At 41.9% G+C, this 23,691-nt stretch overlaps 1 protein-coding gene across 1 annotated transcript; it reads left to right on the top strand.

Moving 5' to 3' along the window:
- The first annotated feature begins 507 nt into the window (after positions 1 to 507).
- On the top strand, positions 508 to 17,000 carry E2F7 (E2F transcription factor 7). Its single transcript, XM_021528167.2, has 12 exons — positions 508 to 709; positions 3,254 to 3,529; positions 5,484 to 5,652; positions 8,059 to 8,340; positions 8,979 to 9,137; positions 10,121 to 10,258; positions 11,084 to 11,278; positions 11,927 to 12,011; positions 12,642 to 13,161; positions 14,044 to 14,314; positions 15,577 to 16,001; positions 16,492 to 17,000. Exons 1-12 carry the CDS (start codon positions 629 to 631, stop codon positions 16,666 to 16,668), a joined length of 2,778 nt encoding a protein of 925 aa, XP_021383842.2. The 5' UTR covers positions 508 to 628; the 3' UTR covers positions 16,669 to 17,000.
- Positions 17,001 to 23,691: the final 6,691 nt, after the last annotated feature.

Genomic DNA, 23,691 nt, shown 5'->3' with positions numbered 1-23,691 from the left:
CCACGCCCCGGGCGGCGCTGCCCCGGCGCGGACACCGCGGCGGCGTTTCCTACGAGCCGGTGGCCGGGCGACCGAGGCAGCACCCGCCCCTCGCTGGCTCAGCCCTTCCTCTCCCTTCCAGGTGTAAGGACGGCGGCGGCAGCTGCCGGAGGAGGCAGGCGGCGGCTGCGGGAAGGAGCAGGCGGCTGTCCCGGCGCAGGCAGCGCCGGCCCTTTCCCGCCCGGCGCGGCGGGAAGGGCGCGCGCGGGGGAGGGCGGGCAGCGCCAAGAAAAGGAGCGAAACGGCTCCGCGCGGGCGGGAGCCCCGTCCCGCGCGCCCGCCGCCTTCCCGCGCGCCGATTGGCCGGCGGCGCGGCCGGGGCTCCCCGGCGGCCGCGCCTGATTGGCCGGATTGTAAAGCGATGTCTGAGGGCGCCTGGCGGGAGCGGCAGAGCCGCGCGCCCCCCGCGCGCCCCGGCCCCGGCCGAGGTGAGGCGCGGAGCCCGCCGAGCCTCCCGCCCCTCCCTCCTCCATCCCTCCCTCCTCCCTCCCCGGGAACGCGGCCCCAGCAGCCGCGCTCCCCGCGTCCCTCCGGGGACGGGAGCGGCTCCTCTTAAGAGCCGGGCTAAAAGCGCCTTCTCGCTTTGCAGATGGAGGTGAGCGTCCTAGCGCTGCGGGACCTGGCGAGCGCCCGGCCGGGGCGGCGGGGCCGCACCGAGGCGGCCCAGAAGGTGAGCGGGACGGCCGGCGGGGGGTTCGGTCCGGTCCGGTCCGGTCCGGTCCTTGCAGGCCTTGTCCGAGCCAGTGCGGGACGAGGGGAAGAGGGAGGGAGGGCGGCGGGAGCGGTGGGCGCCGCGGAGCCCCAGCCCCGCGAGTGCAGGGCCCCACCCGGGGGCTGGAGGGGAGCCGCGCTCCGGATCGTGCTCCTGTGGCGCCCCGGGCAGCGTTTGAGCTGCTGCCCATCGGACCTGCTCTGCCCTCTTGGTCTGTACGGCAGCATCCTCCCTGTGAGCACTTGGGGCACTGGCATGTCCAGCGCTACCCTTAAGGTAAAGGAATAATCCAGTGCAAGAAGTCTGAGTCATGCCACCCTTGTCAGTAAGTGAAGTGATTGCACTCTGGCACTACACAGCGGGGAACACCATTTAGCTTTCACCCGAGTAAAACCCACTCAGTGATCTCAAGTATCCCAATGGCTACCATTTGGTAAGGTGGAGAGGGCTCTTGTAGAGACTTGTGGTTCTAAAGGTAAGAACTACCCGGTTCTTAACTTGGCACAGGAATACTATAGTTCTATTAATTAACATTACTTTGAGCACACTCATGGATACATCCACTATGCTTGCCTTCTGGTCTGTATTCATAAAGTAGAGTTTTCTAGTCAAGAGACTACGTAGGGCAACCCAGCAAGGAACAAGCTCATTGTTTCCCTACTGCCTCACCAGCCAGGAGACAGCATATGTAGCCTTGGGCATTACCTTGCTCAGTAACGTCTCCTGAACTAGATGCAATTCTTGACCTGTTGTCCGTATTCCATCTGAGTCCTCCAAAATTCACACAGTTCTCGTCAGATTCCACTTCTATTATATCAGAGATTTGTTTCAATTCCTGCTCACATACTAAGTTCATCAAGCTGGTCTTTCCTGTCCTCTATCTCATACTTCTACCGACTGCCCTTGAGATTTTGTGCAGTACAGGTAAGACTTCACAGAATGTTGCAGCTACTGAAAAAGAAAGGGGAGAGAGGGTTAGAAGTGTTTCTTACCTTAGTAGGTAATTATGACAGTAGAAAATGAAGATCTGATGGTAGAAAATAAAGATCTGAAAGGGTATAGTCATGTGCTTTTCATGTAGAGCCACTACTTTTTTCACTGTGGTATTTGCACAAACATGAAGATCTGAGGCAGTGAAACAGCAGGTTGCTTCTGCTGCCCTCACTGCAGTTCCATTACCACCAGCCATAATGAAAAGGAGCTTTAGGGGAAGATAGACTTTCTGCATTACTTAAGGGTTGATTCACTGCCGAACGTGAAATTGCAAGAAAATATTGAGTGCCAACACTATATGAATATATATTCCAAGAAGTACCTTGGCCTCTAAATTGATCCCTATTTATCACAGTGTAGTAAGTTACAACTGGCTGTTAGTTGTAAAAAAAGAGATGTATTTATTACATCCTTTTGGATAATTCATAGGTGAATATATGCAGAAGTGTTCATCAGTGCTCAGAGCACAATGCTTTTAATGTGCCAAATTTGTTTCCAGTCTGAATGCTACAAAACTGCTCCTAGTAAAAGCCAGTTTCAGTTGTTACTAGAACTTTTTTCTACTTTTTAGCTATACTGTGCCTGTTAGGATGACCTTTGAAATCACCTATTTAAATATATTTCAGCTACAGAACACTTAAATTGCTCCAAGTAAAAAGGCAAAACTTAAGAAAGTTCTTACAGTAATCCGGTATAAATTAGTATTTCATTTCAGGCTTTTATTCAATTTCTGAATTGGATTTCTTACAGCACAAAATAAAATGCATTATATTAAGGATACCAATAATGCTTCCTTCAGCCGGTCACTTCAAGTGAGTTCATCTGTAGTGGTAATTCTTGCAGTAAGAGAAAGGGATCCATAGCTGAAATATGAAAAAATTTGATGGCAGCTAGGGACTGGAAGGAATTGAGCTTCATTCAGGAAATTATAAAAATCAGCTGAGGAATTAGACTTTTTCTCCTAGCAGCTCTTAGCGGTAGTAAATGAACAGTTAGGGAGATTTTCTTGGTTGCTTTGGGCAGCAGACAGTGGGATGCAAAACTTGGCTTGCTTGCACTTGAGGTTATGTCCGCTTTAGTTTGATATTCTGTGAGTTTGAGCTGCATCCCCAGCATGGCTTTTAACCTGGGACCTTTCAGACAGAACTCTGCTTTCTTGCTAAGTGTAATGTGACCAGTGCATGATTTGAGTTTCCCTGTGATTTGGTGATTTGTGCTAGTGGGCAATGCTTTCTTGTAGTAACAGTCAGAGTTTAAAAGCCTAATAGGCCACAGGTTAGACTGATTGACCTCGAGTTCTGTATCTCAAGGCAGTATCTCAAATACACTTCCTCCAGTATAACAGCATGTAGAATATTTTAACATTTCCAACAAAGGCAGAAGAACTGTGCTAAATATAGCTGTGAGTGCCAAGGCACAAGTCAGTAAAAATAAATTCATAAGAATAATGAAATTGATTGATGAAATGTTTTTTTCTCTCTTGTGTCTAAAAAACTTTGTTTTTAATAGGAAAACATATATGATCGATCCAGGATGGCCCCAAAGACTCCCATTAAGAATGAACCAATTGATTTATCTAAGCAAAAAGGCTGCACACCGGAAAGAAGTCCAATCACACCTGTTAAGATAATTGACAGACCTCAACCTGATCCCTGGACTCCTACTACTAACCTGAAGATTCTTGTTAGTGCTGCTAGTCCTGACATGAGAGACAGGGAAAAGAAGAAAGAGCTCTTCAGACCCATAGAAAACAGTGAGCAGAGTGACACACCTGATTCGTTACAGGTGAGACTCAGAACACAATTACCTTATATTCAGTTAGGATTCAGACCTTTCTTAAGTTGCTCCTCAGATTGCTTCCAACTGGTTCTTTGCTCCCTACGGAAAGGGGCAGAATAGTAAGACATTCCCAAGGACAGTTGCCTACACAGCAATGTCTGAGCATTAGGACTCCAAAAGTCTAACTAGTAATTGACCTGAGATCCCCTCAAGAGCCTGAATATTACTTAAAAGGACTATGAAGGAAGTAGAGCTTAAATGTTTGATTTCCCCAACTGAAGTACTTTTGATCCACATTAGAAAGAAAATTGCCAGATCTGTTTTAAACAAGCATCCTTTTCAAAAATAAATTTTACAATGAAAGAACAAACTTTCCAAATCTTAGATCTCATCTGCAACCGTCCTGCAAAGTGGTCTGCAAAAGCTTTTTTTCCCCACTTCCCCCCCAGCCCCCAAACTAGCGGTCAGAAAGCAAGGGTCAAGCATTACAATTTCTACTTCACAAGATTTAGGCAATGCAGGGGTTGATTCCTGTCCTCAGTTCATGAAGTCTGTCCCTGGAGAGAATGACATCAGATCATCAGTAAGCATCATTGCAGTTTTCTTCCTTCATGCTTTTTTTTTTTTTTTTTTTTTTGTTCCAACCGCTGCTTTTCCTCTCCTGGTTTATTTCTCGTAGGATATCCTTCCCTGGTGGTTTCAGCCATAGTTCTGGACAATAGTTCTGTGTCTTTCTACTGACAAGCATAATTTCATTAATTTCATAGGTACATATCACTCTGGAAGTGTAGTTTTTACAGCAACAGTAATGTAGAAAACAGTAGTGTAGAAAATTCTGCAGTTTTCATAGTCATAAAAAAGCAAACAGCTCCCTAGAGATCATTCCTAACATAGTGTCCAGTAGGTAAAAAATAGTTGCTGTTTAAGGTTAGTTCATTACCACTCCAAGCCTGCTAAGATCACACAGCATTTTTGGGGTGGCTACTATAAAGACTTCAATTATTTTTGAGTTAATAAATCTTTCATTTAATAATCTTCTACACTTAGAAGGGTAACATACAAAAGAAGTAAAGTTTTGAGTAAGAATACTGCTATTTCCACACCATGTAAAACTCAATTCTATCAGGGCACCAGCTTGCCACAAGGTAACTTCCTTACAACTAGCTAAAGAGAGTTTAAGATCCCTTAAGATAGGAAACACAAGTTTCAACAGCTACCACCACCTTCAGCTTTTCTTTGCCAGAAGGCAAGATTTCTTTTCATAACACAGAAGATAACCCCAGAGTTACCAGTGCAAAATAATCATCCATCATTCTTGTTTTGTGATAACCAAATACACCTCTTCCTACATTCTTGCCACCGTGGTCTTTTTCCCACTGCAGGGTCAGAAAGACCACATTCAGACCATCCTACAGAATTACTTAAGCTAACATCGTGACTAAATTTAATATTCAAAGACTGAGTTGCACCTTTTATAGTTTCTGAGCAAAGTGCCCCCACCCCTTCCCCAATCATCAGTTTCTTAAAGTGATAGAGTCACTGTAAAAGTCTGCAAACAAAGGTATTGCAGGAACTTTTTAATGGCTTCTGCATCTCATGTTTTATTAGATCCAGAAGTGTTTGAGGGCATATTCTTCCTTCTTTCCAGAAGAAATACTCTTTCCAAGTATAATCTTACATCTGCTAGTCTTGGGTGTTGATCTTACTGGATTTTTTCCTTATATATGACCACTATTTCATGATTGCACAGATAATAATTTTTCTGTAGCTATCGTGTGTAATGAAATGAGAAGAGCTTGCAATTTTGTTATCCAAGAGCTCTGTGCTTTCAAGGAGTCCATTGGTTTTCTAATTAGAAAATCTGATCTTAAATATTGGTAACATCTGAAATAAGCTTCACTTGACTATGTCTTGCTTTTAAAAACTCTGTATTAAAGGGTTAACATTTATTTTTTAACAGTATGATATAGTAGATGACAGCACGGTTGATGAATTTGAAAAGCAGAGGCCCAGCAGAAAACAGAAAAGCTTAGGACTTTTGTGCCAAAAGTTTCTAGCTCGCTATCCAAATTATCCATTGTCAACAGAGAAAACTACCATTTCTTTGGATGAAGTGGCTTCAATTCTTGGTATGTATACCTGTGAAACTGGGGTAACTGATCACCTGGGGTAACCTAACAGGTGGGCCTTCCAAAGATCATATTCTAACAGACTACATTCAAGATCTGCCTTTCCCAGGGTCTGGATGCTCTTCTAATCATACTAATCAAGTGTTGGAAATGCCTAATATTCTTCAGTGTCCTTGTTGCTTGGTGGCACTACCATTTTGAAATCTGCTTTCTGAATTTCTGCACTTTTTACTACACAGATCTTACTTCCAGCTGTTTACCAACTATATTGCTTTCTTAAATATTCTGTTCATTGAACACTGAAGGAGTTAGGATTCACAAACCTAAGAGGGTTTTGTAAAGTGGACTTAGAGACAACAAATTTTGTTGAAATGAAACATTTGGAGAAATTATTACAAACTGGTATGCTTAGGAGATCAATTGTGTTTACTCCCTAACTTCTGACCATGTTTGACATCATGTCTTCCGAGATCACTTGGTTCATCAAGGTTACCTTAGCTTTGAATATCACCTTTTGACAGGAAGGTACTGGGAGAACTGCAAGAATACCATGAGAAAATGTCTTGTTTTGAGTAGCCCATTTGCTGGTTCTGCTGTTAAGATTGCTTTTAGTTGAAAGATTAATGAAATATTTGCAAGAAGTAATAAAGAGAGAGGACTCAGGACACATTAATAACAAAAATATCTGAGTCTTCAGAGAGGTTGTTTCTTAGCTGGGAAGGGCTTTACAAAATTTGACTTAAACTAAATAAATCTTGATCCTACATTTAAAACTCAACTATTAACAGAAAAGACGTCGCAAAAATGAAAATTTATCTGTTTTGGGAAGAAAAGGAACAGAAGACATCATTCTTCTGTTCCTTTTCTTCCCAAAACAGACAAATTTCATTTTGTCTGTAGAGTGAACTGGAAATAGGATAGAATACAGATTAGGTAAATAGATAAATTATTTTTAATATTAATTTTTCTTTTAGATTCTGCTGTTATTCCTTTATGTTTGCATGAGATGTCATGCTCCAGCCTTGTACAGCTGAACATGAACAGTGCTTTGTTCTGTGTTGGGAGTGGCATTACCTTGCTTTCCTAAATAACAGGAACTTTCTTCTAGAATTTACTGTTGGAAATTTTACCTCCCAGGAAGGGAAAGGTTTTGGTTGTTCTTCTCCCTTTGGTTTTCCCTTCCTTGCTTGTATCCATGCGGCGACCACAAAATTATCCCCTGCTGATGTTGCTGCTCTCGATGTAACAAGTTATGTCTGTGATACAGCTTTTGCTACAAATGTATATTGCTTTGTTCATGGAAGACATGCGGACGGCCACAAAGGGGCTGTACTGCTGGTGCCTAACAGACATCAGGATATGTGTAGCACTCTTGTTTTTCTGAATTATATTTTGTTCCAAATTCTTCACACACTTGCAAATGCTTATGAATTGTTTCACCCAATATGTATTTGAGGCTGATAAGTATTATGCCTATTCTTAAATGGGTCAACAGGTACATTACAGCCTTGCCTCCCACAGGGAGATTTTCAAAATCTTTCACCCTAACTAGCACTTGTTCTGCTCAGCTGATGTTAACTGTTAGAAGATTCTTGGTGCAGATGCTGCCATCATTGTATAGTATGTTGTGTTGCATATTAAAGCCATGCTTCAAACAGCACTGGACACAAACACTTAGGACAGCAAGCATTGCCACCGACCTGTTCATATTCAGTCCCCAGCCTTGCTCACATCAGTCAGGCTGAACTCAAGTTGGATATATTTCATAAATTTTCTATAGGACTAGATCCAGCCAGCACTGACAATTTGTTTCTGTTGTGTTTGGGAACAGTAGATCTCATTCTACACTGCTCTGCAGTTTGTGAAGATTTTGATACCCCTTTACTTGGTACTTGCTTAGCAAGTAAAAGTAGATGTGTCACTGTAAATGCAAGTGGAGGACTGCACTCCCCCTGGTTCCTGTATGAGGGCCTTTTATCTCTATGCTGTGACAGACCCTTTTCTGCTTTGTTACACACAGGCTTGTGTACAGGTATGTGTCTGAGAGTTGAAGGCCTCTTTAGGGAAGGGCCAAAGTACTATGAAAACCCTGGGGCAATTTGGGTAGGTTTGAGTGAATGGGGCTGGCAGACTGCAATCAGTTCTAAACACAGTGTAAGTGCTTTAAGCTGAAGCCGCCATGGCTGGGCTGGAAGTTAAGAAAATGGACAAAGAGCAACATACCATGAAGCTGGCCACATATAAGTCAGATTTTTAGTGTGCAAATATAGATGTATCTAATAGAATGTGTCCATGTGAACAGTGAAAATGTGTATTAGAGAACAACCCGTTCTCTGTTTGCTTCTGCTGAACTAAGATGAGCATCTATGTCTTTTTTATCTGTTTCCCCCCCCACTTCCCAAACAGGAGTTGAGCGGAGACGAATTTACGATATTGTGAATGTCCTGGAGTCACTGCACTTGGTCAGCCGTGTGGCCAAGAACCAATACTGCTGGCATGGCCGGCACAACCTCAGCCAGACTCTGAAAATGCTTCAGGAGGCAGGAGAGCTACAGTATGGAGAGTTAATGACCTCCCAGCACAAGGAGCAGGACTTAGAGTACAAATTTGGAGAACGGAAAAAGGAGACTATTCCAGATTCTCAAGACAGGCCATTACTGGACTTTTCAGAACCAGATTGCACCTCTGGTAGGATGATTACTAAATGTGTGATGATACACAGACACAAGTCTCTTTCTCCAGTTTATTATGTCACTTTTTCCCTTGCTTTGCTTTTAAATTAAATAATTAAAAGTTATCCTTTGCAAAAAGGTGCTGAATTCACCATGGAAGGTACAGAGCTCTTCCTTCTAGTCTGTCCCTAACATAGGTCTCAAGACAGATTTTTCTCTCTGTTCTACAGACTGGCAGGAAGTTCTGCTATACAATCCAGTTTTTTCCCACCTGTATCTGACAGCAAATGCTTTATCCTGTCAGAAAGCACCATCTTCATTTGTCCACTCTTTGCATGCTGCCCATATAACACATGATGGTTTAAAGTCCATTAGAGTCACAGAATTATAGTGGCACAAAACTGTGTAACATAACACAGAATCAGCTTTGGAATTTCACTTTCTAAAAGCTATTTCTGCAAGTTTGATTTTTTAATTACCCTTTGAAGAGAGACTCCTGTCTGCATTAATCAGTTATTTGCTGCCTTTCAATTAATTTCTGCTTTCTGGCAAGGAAATACTTTACTTATTTTGCGTGTGAGAAATCTTCTTACTAGTTTTCTGGCTGTGATGGATGACATATGCTAAGAGGCTTGGGTATTATTTGTAACACAGCATCTGCAAACAGCAGAAAGGACAAGTCATTGCGGATTATGAGCCAAAAGTTTGTCATGCTGTTCCTTGTCTCCAAGACCAAGATAGTCACTCTGGACATCGCAGCAAAGATACTGATAGAAGAAACCCAGGATACAGTGGACCACAGCAAATTTAAAAGTAAGATGGCTAATGGGAGACAAGTCAGTCAGTGAGTAAAGAAAACGGGGCATGTTTGGACTGATAGCAAACAGACACCAGCACAAGCAATTTGTGCATCTTTTCCTGCAATATGTTCTGGGGTTTTTTTCATTGCAAATGCATATTTGGAAAAACAGAACTTGGTGTGGGTTAGAGGCAATTTGACAATTATCTCCTAAGTTCAGCTTCAGAATAAAGAAGAAAATTCGTTGTTGGTGGTGGGTTTTTTTTTATACTTTAACCCTTTTTCCTGTACTGCTCTGAATTATGTTTCAGAAATGAAGCATGTTGTTTAATTTAATGGAATTAATTTTCTCTCTGGAGGAATATGTTCCTTCTTTTTACGCCAGAAGTCTTTTATAGCTGGATGGCAGGGTTTCCTTTCAGTTAGTGAGGATTAGTACTTCAATCCCTTGGATAACATGGGAGAACCTAGCATTAGTAAATAAATCTTGTGAGATAAAGACTTTTAAGTCTTTAAAGTACTTTTAAAATAAAGTACTTGCACTTCAGTCTTGAAATTCTACCCCAAATAAAAGAAGAAATGTGAGGAGTTTAGCTGGAAAATATGTGGGTATCATAATTTTTAAAAATTATGAATGTGTGTCCTCTTGTGATCAGCTATGCAATCTTGTGCCTCTTTCCCCCAGCTTCTCTTTACCCACGTGGAGGTAGCTGCCTTTTCTGGGCAAGTTAATATAATCACTCCCTAACCTATATCCATCAAAATGAGCTAGACGAGTTTAAACCTGAGTAGCTAAGGTATGAAGTAGCAGTGACAATCAGGTGGGAGCTGGCATGGCAGACTTTATGGGAGGTGGCCTAAGTCCATCCCAATTTGATTCTGCCCACCTCATCTATGAAAGCTGTGGCGATAGTCTGGAATGAAATTAGCACATAAATATGTCCTATATGCATTGTAAACCTGACTCTCTTTATCTACTCCTGCCTTCTCTTGTTAGCAAAGGTACGAAGACTGTATGATATTGCCAATGTTCTCACCAGCCTAGGCTTGATCAAGAAAGTCCATGTCACAGAGGAGCGAGGACGCAAACCAGCTTTCAAGTGGATCGGGCCTGTGGAGTTCCCCGAAAAAACTGGTAACTCGTGTAGCTTGCATTTATTTTCTTTTTGCTTTGACAGTCCCTTCCCAAGTGGTAAAAGATGGCTTTCTGTATGTAAAGAATGACTCAACATTCAGTGCATACCCTGCGATTATTAATTGCTGCCAGCTCAACATTTGCCCTAGTTAGACTTTGCACCCAAGATCTGGGTCTGTGGAGAGATGTTGAGGGATACTGTATCTTGCAGGTATTTTTACATTGACTTAGATAACTGTTTGCATAACTGTATGAATTGTGGAGCAATAGGAGATATCACTGACATCTTCAAATCTGGGTCCACAGTTCTTCTGGGTTGCAAAACTTTGGTAATTCCTTGATAATTATACAGTGAATTATTTTCTTTGTAAGGGGCCGTAACAAGGTGGAGCAGGGCTGTTTCTTGCATGTGGCCCCTTCTACAAAAGTTTTGCTAAGAACAAGGTGGTGGGAGAGTGCATCTCTGTAAGTTGCTGTTCCTTGGCTAGAAGCCAGAGCAAAGGGAACCCTTTGGCTTTGATATTTGCATCAGGAAGGTGCCAAGAACAAGTAAAATGAAGGATAATGTAAATACTATCTTAATTCTCCTCCTGGCTAGCACACTGGAATGCAGCTGCTGCTGTAGCTGCTATAGAATTGATAGGAAGGAAGCCCTTACCTTGTCTACTGGTGCTTATTGAGTTCTAGGTTTGTTTCAGTGTTGTGAGGTTTGAGATAATACAAAGGTTGCCTATTCCCTTAACACCAAGTTTGGTAATATGGCAGAAGCCTAAATGATGAACTGTGTTGCCTGAAGGACTGTTGTACAATATTATGTCCCTACAGATGAGCTGAGAGGGCATAGCCCAACATCAGATCCTCTGCCAGAGACACAGAGAGGAACCTGTGCCCAGTACCAGACCAGTGCTACTGAAAAACAAAGGTTTACACGTCACTCTTCATTTAACAGTGCACAGCCTTGTGAAGCAACCAGAAGGAAGGTCAGTTCTGAGCCTAACAGCCCACGTCAAGAGAGGCAAGGTAACTGCTAATGAAGCATGTTCTTTTCTGTCCCACTGGACCTGCCCACATGAGGGAATGCACCAATTTAAGGCACTTGATTGGGTGAATTAGCATAATTAAATATGTGAACTACTATTGGGAGGTACCCATATTTCTACTGTGCGTGTAATAATGAAACTCCTGGTTTAGAACCTCTAGTCAAATGCCTACAGTTACATGAGGAGAATTTAGGCCACACTGCAATTGAATCTGCAGTTTATTTTCTGTAGGTAAATGTTTCTGTTCTGTACTAACTGCAACTATACTAGAATTTCTTCTGTGAGAACTTGATTTAGAAAAATTCTTTAGTCACAAAATGCTTGTTTTATTTTATGGTTCCTAATATAGTGAAATTTACTGTAACAATCTAACGGATAGTTGTTAAAAAAGATAAAGTAATTACAGGGCTTTTCACAGTTCCCTCTTATAGGAAATGATGATGTTGAACACGTCTCCAGTGGGACTGAGAGTTCTGAGTGTCTTGCAGGTTCTGACTCTAGGTGATTAGTGGATGTTATAAAAATGTGTCAAGACTGAAAAATTATAGCAATTATTTTACATGGGCAGTATCAAAATATGCTTGGTAAACCTGTCTGTGATTAATTGAATGCCTCTTTGTTCTTTCAGCCTGTATTGTGAATTCAGATGAAAATTGTTCCAAAATGATAAATCTAGCAGCTGTCTGCAGGCAGAAAATGGAGGAAGATACTGGGTAGGTTGGTCTTAACTGTTGTCCAATTGCAGCTTTGTGCTTGTCATGTGTAGTTTAAGGATAGATTTCATTGATGAGACTGGCATTTTAAAATTGCCATGAAGTCTCATTATTACAGTTATAATACTGGGAGATGTCAGCATGTTTTGTTGTTTTTTTTTGTCATGGTCATTTTACACCCATCTGTACTTGTACCAGTGTTGGTGTTTTGCTTCAGTAGTTCTTTCTGTCATATGTGTTTCTATAGGTCATACCTGCATCCTTTGACCTATTGTCTGGGTAGGTTGAGCAAATTATGATTCCGTGGAAGGGCATCTCTCTCTGTCATCTGTCTTCTCTACACCTATTCCAATTTGAATTCATTTGTGAATGACTGACTAGTCAAGTGCAGCCAAAAGCATTACTGGTCCATCAGAAACCTGAGAACTCTGCTTCTGTGTTACTAGAAATTATAAAAAATTACCCTTCTTGTAAACTGTGTAAAAATTGTTGGTTGGAAGTTGAATTTTTCCACATTTATGTCCAAATATGTATCTCTTTGTTTCTAAGGATAAAGTGGGGGGTTTAATTTTGGAATAAATGTTTCTCCTCTTTTCATTACTATTTGGGTTTTTTTTTGTTGTTTTTTAGGAATAAAGCTTGTGACACCGAAATAATACTAAGTTCAGCAAAGAACTCCAACATAAGCTTACCTTTCTCCCTTCTTCCAGTTCCTGGGGACTCTGATTTTTGTGTAAACCCTTTGCCTCAGGCAGTTTTCCCTGTGGTTCAGGCAGATGTGCCAAGCTTCTCACTACCAAATGGTATCAGCAGCCAGGCTTCACACCCTTGCACACCAGCAGCTTCCAAAACAGAAAATGGAAAACCTACCCTGGGCCCCAACCAACCTTTCCTGTGCTTCCCATCTTCATCCCTTTTTATGTTGTGTGGCAGTCTTCAGGAAAATAACTTGAGTGAGCCCCTGCCCACTACAGGAGACCTGGGAAACAGGAGTGCGGAAGCTCAGGTTGCTGTACCTCCCACTGTCTGCCAAAAACGCAGCTCCCACAAGTGCTCATCGCCCTCTGCACCTGTAGATGATGACGAGCCAGCAGCCAAAAAGCAGACGTTAGAGCACGGTGATCTGCCCCTCTCACTTGTAGTACCCAAGGTAAAGTGAATTTCATTATCACTTAGGCTTTCTCATAGTAAGGAAAGACTTTTGCCTAAGATGGTGTTTTCAGAAGGGAAAATTCAGTACACTGCTCTTGAGAGACAAAAATGCTGCCTCCCACATGTTAATAAATTCCTGACACAGTGGGCTGTGTCAGGAAGTATAAGCATTAACTGGGAGATGTTTTCACACCACCAGGAAAATGGACTTGAGTTGCTTTTCATAGTGATATGATGCTGAGGTGTTCTTTGGAATTAGTGTTTTGATCATTTTCTTCAGCAAAACAATTGGTGAGAGGGGAAGAAATCAATGTAATTATTACTTCTCATCTTCCCTTGTTAGCTTGGGCTTTCCCAGACAGCAGCAGCATTGCTTACTCTACTGAGCTATAGCAAATGAGATTTGTTCTTTCCTCCTACTCTCCAGCTTGAGTACTTCTCTCTGAGGCCTAGTGTTGTCCACAGCAGGCTGGTGAAAGAAAGATAGTGATGATGAAGGTGATGTGTAGTTATATCAGAATTCTCTTAAATACTGAAAGTAGGGGTCAAGCGCAACACTATGTCATATAAACCGTTTGAATCTTCGATATAAACAATATGAATCAAGTGTTTTTCCTTATCAGTAAAAAAGTAATCCCAGAGGTTAGGTATTTCTTAGGTAGTGTATCCAAATACTGAATGTGAACTGCAGCAAAGAGCACAGGGTTTAAGCATCACTAATATAACTCATCAAAACCCCAAACAAAAATTTTACCTTGGTGATTTGCTAATCAGGTTTGTGCTGCTCCTTTGCACAGATGCATGAGGAAGGTGCATGAGAGGTATTGCAGTGTTTTATTTCAGTCTGGACTCTTCATTTCCCCTTTTGTTTTTTGCTTAGAAGCCTTCTGAGTCACCCAAGGCAGAATCTTCCCCAGGAAGTGGCTGTTCAGCTGCTGTACATCTAGAAACAAATCATCTTGACCTCGCAAGTCCTGCTGCTCCAGAGGTGGCAAACAAGGAGTCTACTAAGTCTTTGGATTATCAGGAGCAAGAAAAACAATCTCAGAACAAAGACCCTGATGAACCCCCTCCAGGAAATGAGCACATCTCTAAAGAAAATGCCAATCAGCCTTTCCAGCCACAGTATCTTTATGTTCAGCCTACTGCTGGTAAGGATACCCGTGAGATCTAGAGGCACCCAGACCACTGTATCTGTTAACTGAGCAAATACTGAGTCCTACAAATAGTTGAATATTTGGCATAAAAACCCCTGATAGCAGTTCTCTGTAGTAGTTTAGAAATTCTGTAATCTCTTGATTCAATGTGAACTATTGCTCCTCTGAAAAGAGACATTTTTCTGAGGTTCCCAAACATTAATAGCACTGAACAATATGGGGTTTGCATGCCTGAATTATGTGCAAAAGACAGTTATGAATTATGAATTATGTACAAAAAAGACAGTTATCCAGCATTCAAAACTCAAAGGAGTTGGAAGTTGAGATTTGGCAGTAAGGACAGGATTTGGCCTGTGTAGGACAGCAGCATCCACTGAGTATATGAATTTCATCACCTTCAAACTTTGTACTGTCTTGTAACATGCATTATCAGTGTAACCCCTGAAACCCAAGGCACTGGGAATGTAGCCAGCCGTGCTTGTATGACACTGTGGGGATCTAGAAGAAGCAGCTGAAAATAGTGCAGTGGGATTCGTGTCCACCATGTTTTGTGCATGTGTTTGTGTGCAGTGGATGACTGCTTTGTGGGAGCAGGACGTGTGGCAGATTTCCAGGACTACTGCTTTAGTCTTTGATTCACTCATGACACGGAGTGGGGTCTATGGCATTTCACTTTCATTGGAGATGCTCAGTTTAAAAATGCTGATTCTGGTGTTTTGGAAGGTCAGACAAGCTGGGAGCCAGGGCAGCTTCTGCTTCAACACAGTAGTTCAGCTGTTATCAGCAAAATTAATGCATCTGTGATAGATCCTTGTGGCTGTCTTCCATTTGTTTGGTTTGGTTTATCTGTTTTTTTTTTTTCCTCATTAAAAGTAATGTGTATGTTTTCATATAGCAGAGGATGATTCCAGTTAGTGAAAAAGAGTTTGTTTAGCAGGATGTTGCTTGTAATCAAAGTCAGAAGCAGAAAACAGCAAGGGGTATGGTTGGTACTTCATATGGACTAAGTAAATGGATGCAGGTACATCGAACAGACAAGTAGGGGAGAAAATGGAAGCAGATAAGGAAAGGGAACTGTACAGAAGAGTTAGGGGGTTGTGACAGTTTTCTTCCTTATTTTTTATTACTTTTGTCATAGTTTACTTCCTAGGCAGACTTCTCTATTGTCACACCTTTTTCCTATTGTAGATAAAGTTACAGTACTTTAATTCCCTTGTTCAAGATTATTAATGCTTTGCTTTTTCTCTTTGGTTTAGGATTAAGCAGTTTTAATTTCCTGTTCTCTGCAAATCAAACCCCTGGTGCCATCAGCCTGGCTACGAACCAGTTGCCTTCTCTAAGTGTACCCTGTGTCATGGTGCCATCAGCAGCCTTGGCTTCCTTCCCTCTCGTCTGTTCCCCCTCATTCACCAGTCCTCTTTCCTCAGTTCCTGATGGCTCCTTCTCAGCTGCTGCCTCCACAAATTTCAGTATGTCCAGCCTGCCATCAACCACCCCTGTGTTCATAAGCACTGCGGCTGTTGTCACTCCCAAGGTCTCACCCACCCCTTCAGTGGATCCACAGCAGCCAGCTCACCCCTCTCTGCACCTGAGTCCTGTGCTTACAAGATCTTGCAGTGCTGTTAAGCTGGACTCCCCTGTGTGTATGGGACACCCAGTGACCCTTCTGAAGCTGCAGCAGGTAAGGGGGAAAGGTGCACAGGAATGGTGATGAAAGAGCTGTGTCAGATGCCTGATGGTGGTGTGTCATCTTAGGGGTGGCACAGGGTGTGGGACACTGTTGAAGTCATAGCCCAGCATAGCACATTTAGTCCTGAAAAGTTAAGTGTTTTATAACTTACAGAAAATCTAAAAATCCCCCAGCAATCTAAGGGACACTGCCCCCCATCTGACAGTCATTATATATTATGCAATGGCTACAGAAAAACATTAGGAGGACAGGAGGGTTGTGTCAGAATTCTAGAATCAGCTGGTTGCAACACTTTTAAGGTAGTAGTATCCTGGGTTATCCCCTCAGCCCTTGTCTAATCTCTCTTCACTATGTAATGGAAAAGGGTACAGGGATTAATGTCTCTCAGCTGTCCTCTGTTTGTCTGCTTGTGTGTAGACATTGAGAGAATTCTGCTGAATAACTTTGGGGATTTATTGTTTGTTTGTTTTTTCACAAATAGCCTTCGTCAGCTCCTCTCACTCCCAAGAGTATTCGTCCTGCACATCATGAGGCATTTTTCAAAACTCCTGGAAGTCTTGGAGACCCTGTGGCATGGAAGAAAAATGAAGGCAACCAGACCAGAAATGCCAGTTCTGTGCAGAGAAGACTGGAAATCTCTAGTACCAGCCCTGACTAATTTAGCTCTTTGCAAGGGGTGGGTGGGCAGATTGTCTTTGGACCCTGTATCAATTATAAGAGAACAAGCTCTTACCTGGCAAGAGGAGCACGTGAAAATGTGACCCCTTTGGCATGTTGCCCCACAATCCATTTACCCACTGGTTCTGTTGGCCATATTCTTCAAAATCACCCTTGGTACAGAAATCCTTTTACTGAATTGTTTCTTCAGTACTGATTTGAATCCAGATTCTGTGATTCACACAGCCTTGTGGGCATCAAATTGTAATTGTGATTTTAATTTGGAAAACTTTCTGTTAGGAGATGCAAACAAATTCTTTTGGAGTCCCCAGTGGTTCTTTATTGATGGTTTTAAGTGAGATGTCTAGCACTTATCTGGGGTAAGCATTTCATTTGCGTGTATTCTACTTACCCTGAGTAAATCTGTGGTGAAAATGATAAACTCTTGCAGCTGTGAAAGCAACTGCTTTCTTGATTCCAAACTATCAAACCCTGTCTCTGCAGTGAAGCCTCTTGATGTTTATTTTTTATTTTGGTGTGGGATTAGTGCAAAAAACAATTTTTGCAGTTTCAGAATAACAGATTTTGCTCAGGGTAGGGATTACTTGAATGTCAGTTGCTTGTACAATTTGCCCAGCACTCATGGTTAGAAAAACCTAATAATAACACAGTATGATTGAATGTATAAATGTGAAAAATATTAAGACCAAAATAACTGTGAATGTTAACATTTTTATAGTTGTGTTAATGAACTGTATTAGTCCTTGGGTTGGTTGGTTTTTTTCTTTTTTTTTTTTTTTTTTACTTTAAGCAAAATATGCAAGTTAGATGTAAAGAATACAAAACTTGAGTCCTTAAACAGATTTGACAGTGATTTGAGAGTGACACTCTCAAACCACTGAGAGGACTATGCTAAGATTTAATCTCCTATTTAAATATCCAGTCTAGACTTTATGACCAAGGAATACTGATAAGTCATTAACCTCACTCATTATTAGATTCAGTCTAACCTGAGTCAACTAAGTGCCTACTTAGCTGTTTACTTAAGTGTACTTAAGCAGTATGTACTTAAGTGCCTAACTCTTCACTTGCAGGAATTTTGTGACTAGTTAATAGTGCATTTGAGCATGTTGGGAAGACAAGGGAGATCTTATCTAAACCAGAAAAAGAAGTTGAAAAGAGCAGGAGCCTTGAGTTCTAAAGTAATACAAAAAATTATCATTGTACCCTAGGAGGAGATAATGAGGAAGAAAAGTCTTAACATTTAATGTTCACATTCAGAGTCCTCAAATAATAGATGGTGCTATTATCAATATAGAATATTATTTTAAGAGCTAATGCTCTTATGTTTGGGTATGTTTTCATTAATGTAGCAAACTGCAATTAAATTTGTGCGGTCTCCTGTTCAAAAGACAAAGTTTTGCTGTTGACATCACACTAGTCTGGACTTCTAGCAAATGTAAGGTCAGCATGATCAGCACTCTCTTTGGTACTGGTATTGATTTTCCAATGGTAGATGCACTCTTAGATTTTGTATTTTGTTGGTCAAGGGAAGTTAGGATTTTGAGACTGGGGATTTGATGAGGGAATCCTATTTTTATAAAGAAAATGGAATTTAAGGATGAATTTTAGTGAAGCAGAGAGTTTGAATAATGTGGCCTTCTCTTAGAATAGAGCAATAACAGGTTTTTGAGAGGGCTTGGTTAGCCCTGGTTGAAAGAAAATCTGTAGCAGAATTATCATAGGAAATTTCAGGGGTGGTAAAGAGACATCTTCAGACTGCTAATTTTTTAATATTTTAAAGACACTACAGTTATGAAAGTTTACAGTTTTTTTCTTCTGAATTATTTCTTCTTATACACCCACTTAGATAATTTTGCTTTGAAAAGCAGTGTGTAACTAGCACTGTGCTGCCCCTGCACTTCAGCTGGCATGCATGTGTTGCTGCTGGGGCAGAACAGGCTGCTGGGGTTCCAGGGAAAATGGTGGGTGCTGATTCTCCAAACCTTGTCTCTTCTGTCTCCCTCTAGTATGGTGCAGCCTTTTAGTGAAATGGCAGCTGGGAGCAGGGAGGAGGATTAAAGCTAATATTGGCTCTGCTCCAGTTGAAGCATGATCACCAAAATTGCCTTTCTTTGTCAGTGATGTTATAGTGTGCCATAACTAACTTAACTATACTTGAAAATGCAGGGAGTGAAAATAGATTTTCCATTTCCAATTTCTGCTTACAGTTTTGAGTTTCTGTAAATACAGCAGGTCTGGAAATGAGGATTGACTCCCTCTTCATTGAGTCATGGTTGGGAAAGCAGGTTTTGAGCCTAGGAGAAAAAGGATGTTGATATGCTGTCTCAATTTTGTCAGTGCAAAATTCTCACTAAAATAGAGTGAGACCACCGAAGCAGTTGGGCAGCTACGTTCTGTACCTGAGCTGCTGAACTGGACTGGTGAGGGGGAGCAATTGGTTGTCAAGATGGAATGGATTTACCTTTCCTATCTTTACCTTCACTGAAAGCTAAGAATTTAAATAAATTAAAAACAACTCATCAGCAAAGTAGTTTTGGAAAAGCAGAATTTGTATTTGCACTGAGACAAAGTGCATACCCAGGAAGTTCTGCAGGGTTTGTGAAACCTTTCTGTCCCAAGTCAGTTGTTGAGGAAGCTGAACATATAACTTATACTTGAATCTGTATGCCACGTTTACATTTCTGATTGTCTTCTGTAAATTGGTGCTATTTCTGTATTTAAAAAGCTGTATTTTTAATGTAAAGCTGCTTACAGTTTGTTTGGTTTTTTTTTTTGCACTGCTAGTTTAATATAGACATTAATTTTATTGCTGTTTATAACTGTTCTTCAGTGATTAGATGTCCTGCTTTTCCTGCTCTCTAGCTATCTGTTTACCTGTCAGCATATAGCTTTACTTCAATCACACTGTTGGAGGGAATATTTTTTTATACTGTCTGTTAGCAAAATATTAAACTTTTACAGAATAAAAAATGAACTTAAAACTGAGAATCTAATTTCAGTATGGAAGACTTTCAAGGACACCCTTGAAAAGAAATATTCCTGCATCACACGTCCAGGTGAGAAGTCTTTGTTGGACGTGATCACTGAAGGACTAGCAGATGATAACAGCTCGCCCCAGTGGCTCCAGCACTCAGCTATTGCATGCAGCATGGGCACAATTCCCACACAGCTATTGCAGGCACAAGGACCAGTGCAATGTAAATTGGCTCTTAAAGTCCTGGAGCAGGCCAGGGCAAGAGTGGGTGACCCTGGCCCAAAGCCATGTGAGGTGATGCTCAGCTGGCCACCACGGGAACACCCCCGAGCACTGCCAAGGGGCCTGCCCAGACCCACGCTGGACCCGTGTCCCTGCAGCCGTCCCTCGGTCCTGCTCTCCACAGGAGGGCAGCAATGCCTGCCTGACTGTGGCCACAGACAGGAGCTGGTGCTTGCTTTGCATCCTTAGAATCACCAGCTGCTTTGAAAGAGCATGTGGACAACACAGCCACAGACCTGTGGCTTCCCCTTCCTTTCTCCTGCCCTTCCCTAACCACAAACATGAGACACAGCTTGACCCCAAACCAAGTTTGCTCCCATTGAAATCAAGGGCAGGTTCACTGTGGGTTTCAGCAAGCCCAGTAGCACCTGACCCTTCCCAGGATTAAAAAGAGATGTGAGTTAATGTCCCATGTCACCAACAACAACTTCAAAATTACTGAGTTGCAAAGTTGAGATACTCAAAAATAATTTCTAAAAGGAAAACTCAGCAGCTCACTCAGTGTTGTTTTTGGACTTTTTCTGACCTGCTACTCCAACAATAATATCTTTCCCTTTCAATTGCAGGAAAATTAGAAGTTTAATAAGGCTAAATGCATTATGAGAATCACTAACAAGCCCTAACTCTGCTCTAGCTGCACTGATGGGACCATGGCCATCGTTTACTTGAGTAGAAGGGCTGTATCTTCCAACAGTTCTTGTCCACACTGGTGCACTTGGAACTCCTTTTAAAGTAAAAAATATTTAAGGAAGTACACCAAACACCATCTGGTTCAGTTCTCTCTATGAAAAAGGGAAATTATCAAGCAGTTAATTGTGGAGGAACGTCTTACTGCTTCCCAGCCTGGGCTGGGCAGCCCAGAGCCTAGGGAGAGTCACCCCTGGTGCTAGAAGGTATTGAGCACTGCCAGCAAACCCAGAGGCAAGCAAAAGGGAAGCCTCCAGCAGGCAGCAAAGCAAAGCCTGCTCCCACCATGTCCAGGGAAGCAGGTCTTCACCAACTGTTTTGGTCAACAAGGAGGATTTCCTTAGAAGTGCTTGGGTCATGGCAATGCTTTCTCCTTCTAGCCCAGAGTTCCTGAGCAAGGCTCCATGGCCTGCTTAAAAATCTAAAACATAATAGTTTGGATGTGAAGGAGTGAAAAGAAGGAGTACGCACACAACTGAGGCAAATTCAAGCCATGCTGACTGTGATCATCTGCAAAGATCCATGTGTGCAGGAAGAATCAGTGTCCAGATTCTTTCCAGATTCATTTACTGCACCAGAAATCACATGAAAATTTAGGATATTTTTTCAAGCACTTTCTCCAAGGATTCCTAGAGTGATGAAATGAATTCTAATCATGTCAGTCAACACCAGCTCAAGTTCAAAGAGCACAAAGCCTTCCCCCATTCCCCTTGCAGGCCATGGTAACTTTGTGGGTGGCAAAAGGCTGCATTGCTTCAGAAAATGCTGGGACCTCCAAGTCTGCTATCACCAGAACTTCTAGGAGACAAAACCTCCTGCCTCAGGTGCAGCTCCTCCATTTTACTGCATTTTCCAAATAAACAAATTCTCATTATGGTCCTTAATATGAGATGCCAGGCTTTTATGCCTTTCCACAGTCTCCGGCTGGGTATTTTTTACCTTGGATGATACAAGAGTGTAATTTCATAGATGATATACCAAATCTGAGTGGGAAGGGAGCATGAAACTTGTTTTTTTCTGACAGCTGCTTTCTTGTTTCAAAACAAACAGCTATGAAGCAGTAGTTTGCACTCCAATCCCCACAGCATGGTGTGATAGCAAAAACAATGTAGAGAGACCAAACAAACCATCAATATATGTAAAATACTGCTTCTAAGTAAGTGCCTGTAATAGCAGCTGAAATGGGCCAAGTTGGACCAGGTTTAATCTTTTGAGAAGAAAAGGGAAACTATTTGAAGCCAAAAAGTAAGAAATGGATATAAAGATTCTACAATAAATAGTCCAAAAGGAAACACTTCCCTTATCTGGGCAGCCAGTTCTTCAATGCTAAAGAAAATGTTTTGCCTCTTTGTCTCTCTGTCTCACTGATAACCAACCAGCATGTAATTTAAGATTTTTATCTCACTGCATTTATCTTAACTAAATTCTGTAATTTAATCACCCTACACCCCTTCAACATCTTCATTAATGATTTGTTCTGTGCCTGAAATTTCCCAGTAATTAAATGAACGTAAGGTAGAAGATGTTAGGGAGGAGCTGACTGAAACTCTGCTCTGAGGCTTGCTTCAAGTAATGACAAAATCTCCCATTTGGCAGCTCATCTACATTAGATTTTTCATCCTTATTGTACTGAAACTAGGATGTCTGGAAGACGATAGTTAAAAATGTCTCTACAGACACTCTAGGCCTAAGTGACAAAGAAACATTTGTGTTTTTTACAGTAACACAATGCTAGTGATTTCAGTGGACTCACTCTTGGTCTGCCTTGGCTTGAAGGGAAGGAGGGTCAATCTCCTGGTTCTGGAGTTCTTAGTTCTACCCATTATCTACTGCACAACACTGAGCAAAGCAGCCTTTGACTTCTCTAAATCCAGAGAAATGGCAACCAGGAATATCACCTGGCCTCACAAGAGCTAAGAATCTAGCCTGTGGATGTGGAGGAAAATAGAGAGAGTGCAGGGACCAGCCCTGTTGGGCAGGGCAATATACTCACTGTTTTGAAAATAATTTTGAAAATTATTTGGGAATTTTCTGCTCAGCCTTGCTTGGGTCCTCCCATTATTCAGACATGTCAGAGCCTACTAGCCTGGGACAGTATTGAAACCTGCTCTTGTGCTCCTGCAGTACAAGCCTGATGGTTTTGGTGTGACCCTCCCTTGATGTCTGATCATTGATTTTTAATGTAAGATTCCACTCCATCATCATGTGGCAGAAATCACATAGTTTGAAGTCCTCATGCATACAAGACATTTACAAAAACATTTTAAATACAGTAGAAAAAAAAGGAGTATTTTAGGAGGCTGAGAAAGCAAAAGCTCTTCCCAGCATACACAATTAAAGAGGAAAAGATGTTTCAGGGAATATATTTTGGTATAATCAGATAACTATGCAATGCCCTGCCAGAGTAGCTAGGGCTGAGCTCCAGGAACCTCTGTAGTGGATAAAAGGATTCACTTGGGCGCCAGCTTCCCTCCTGCCCTGTTAAGAGTCTCTCTGAACATCTCTTCAAGTTAAGCTGCAAAGTCCTGCACAACCCTAGCAAATTGTTATCTTTGGGAAAAAACAGCACACAGGAACAAAGTACCAGACCACCAGCTTTCTCCTAGCAAAGTCCTTGACGTTTGTTATTTGTTAAAGATGTCTGTAAACCTCCCCTTGGCTTTCTCAAGACATGAGCTTAATTAAAGAGGGCAAAATGAATCTCAAAGGTTCATAATTCTTTTAAGTCTCCTGGAGCTCAGAAATTGTTGGTCTTTTCTGATTTTGCACAGAAAAATGTTATTTGTGTAATTCTGTGCAAAACTGGGTCATACTTATTTGCTCTGTTTTATATTCAAGGAGGCATTCTGCTTGGCCAATATTAAAAGAAAAATGAAATGCAAAGACAAGTAGCAAAAATCCCTCCCTGAATATCTCTCCATGCAGGGCTATGAGGCACCAACAAGGCCTGAGTCATGACACTGACCTGGATCCTTCTTCAGGAAAAACCTGTGGCAGGGCACAGCAAGGGCTATCTGCTCCTCAGGGAAGGACAGCTGGGAGCCAAGGGTGGTAGCA

The sequence above is a fragment of the Lonchura striata genome, chromosome 5 (genome assembly GCF_046129695.1).
Source record: "Lonchura striata isolate bLonStr1 chromosome 5, bLonStr1.mat, whole genome shotgun sequence".
Taxonomy (NCBI): Eukaryota; Metazoa; Chordata; class Aves; order Passeriformes; family Estrildidae; genus Lonchura; species Lonchura striata.
Note: the sequence above shows the minus strand (reverse complement) of the source record. Positions and strands in the feature narration are given on the sequence as shown.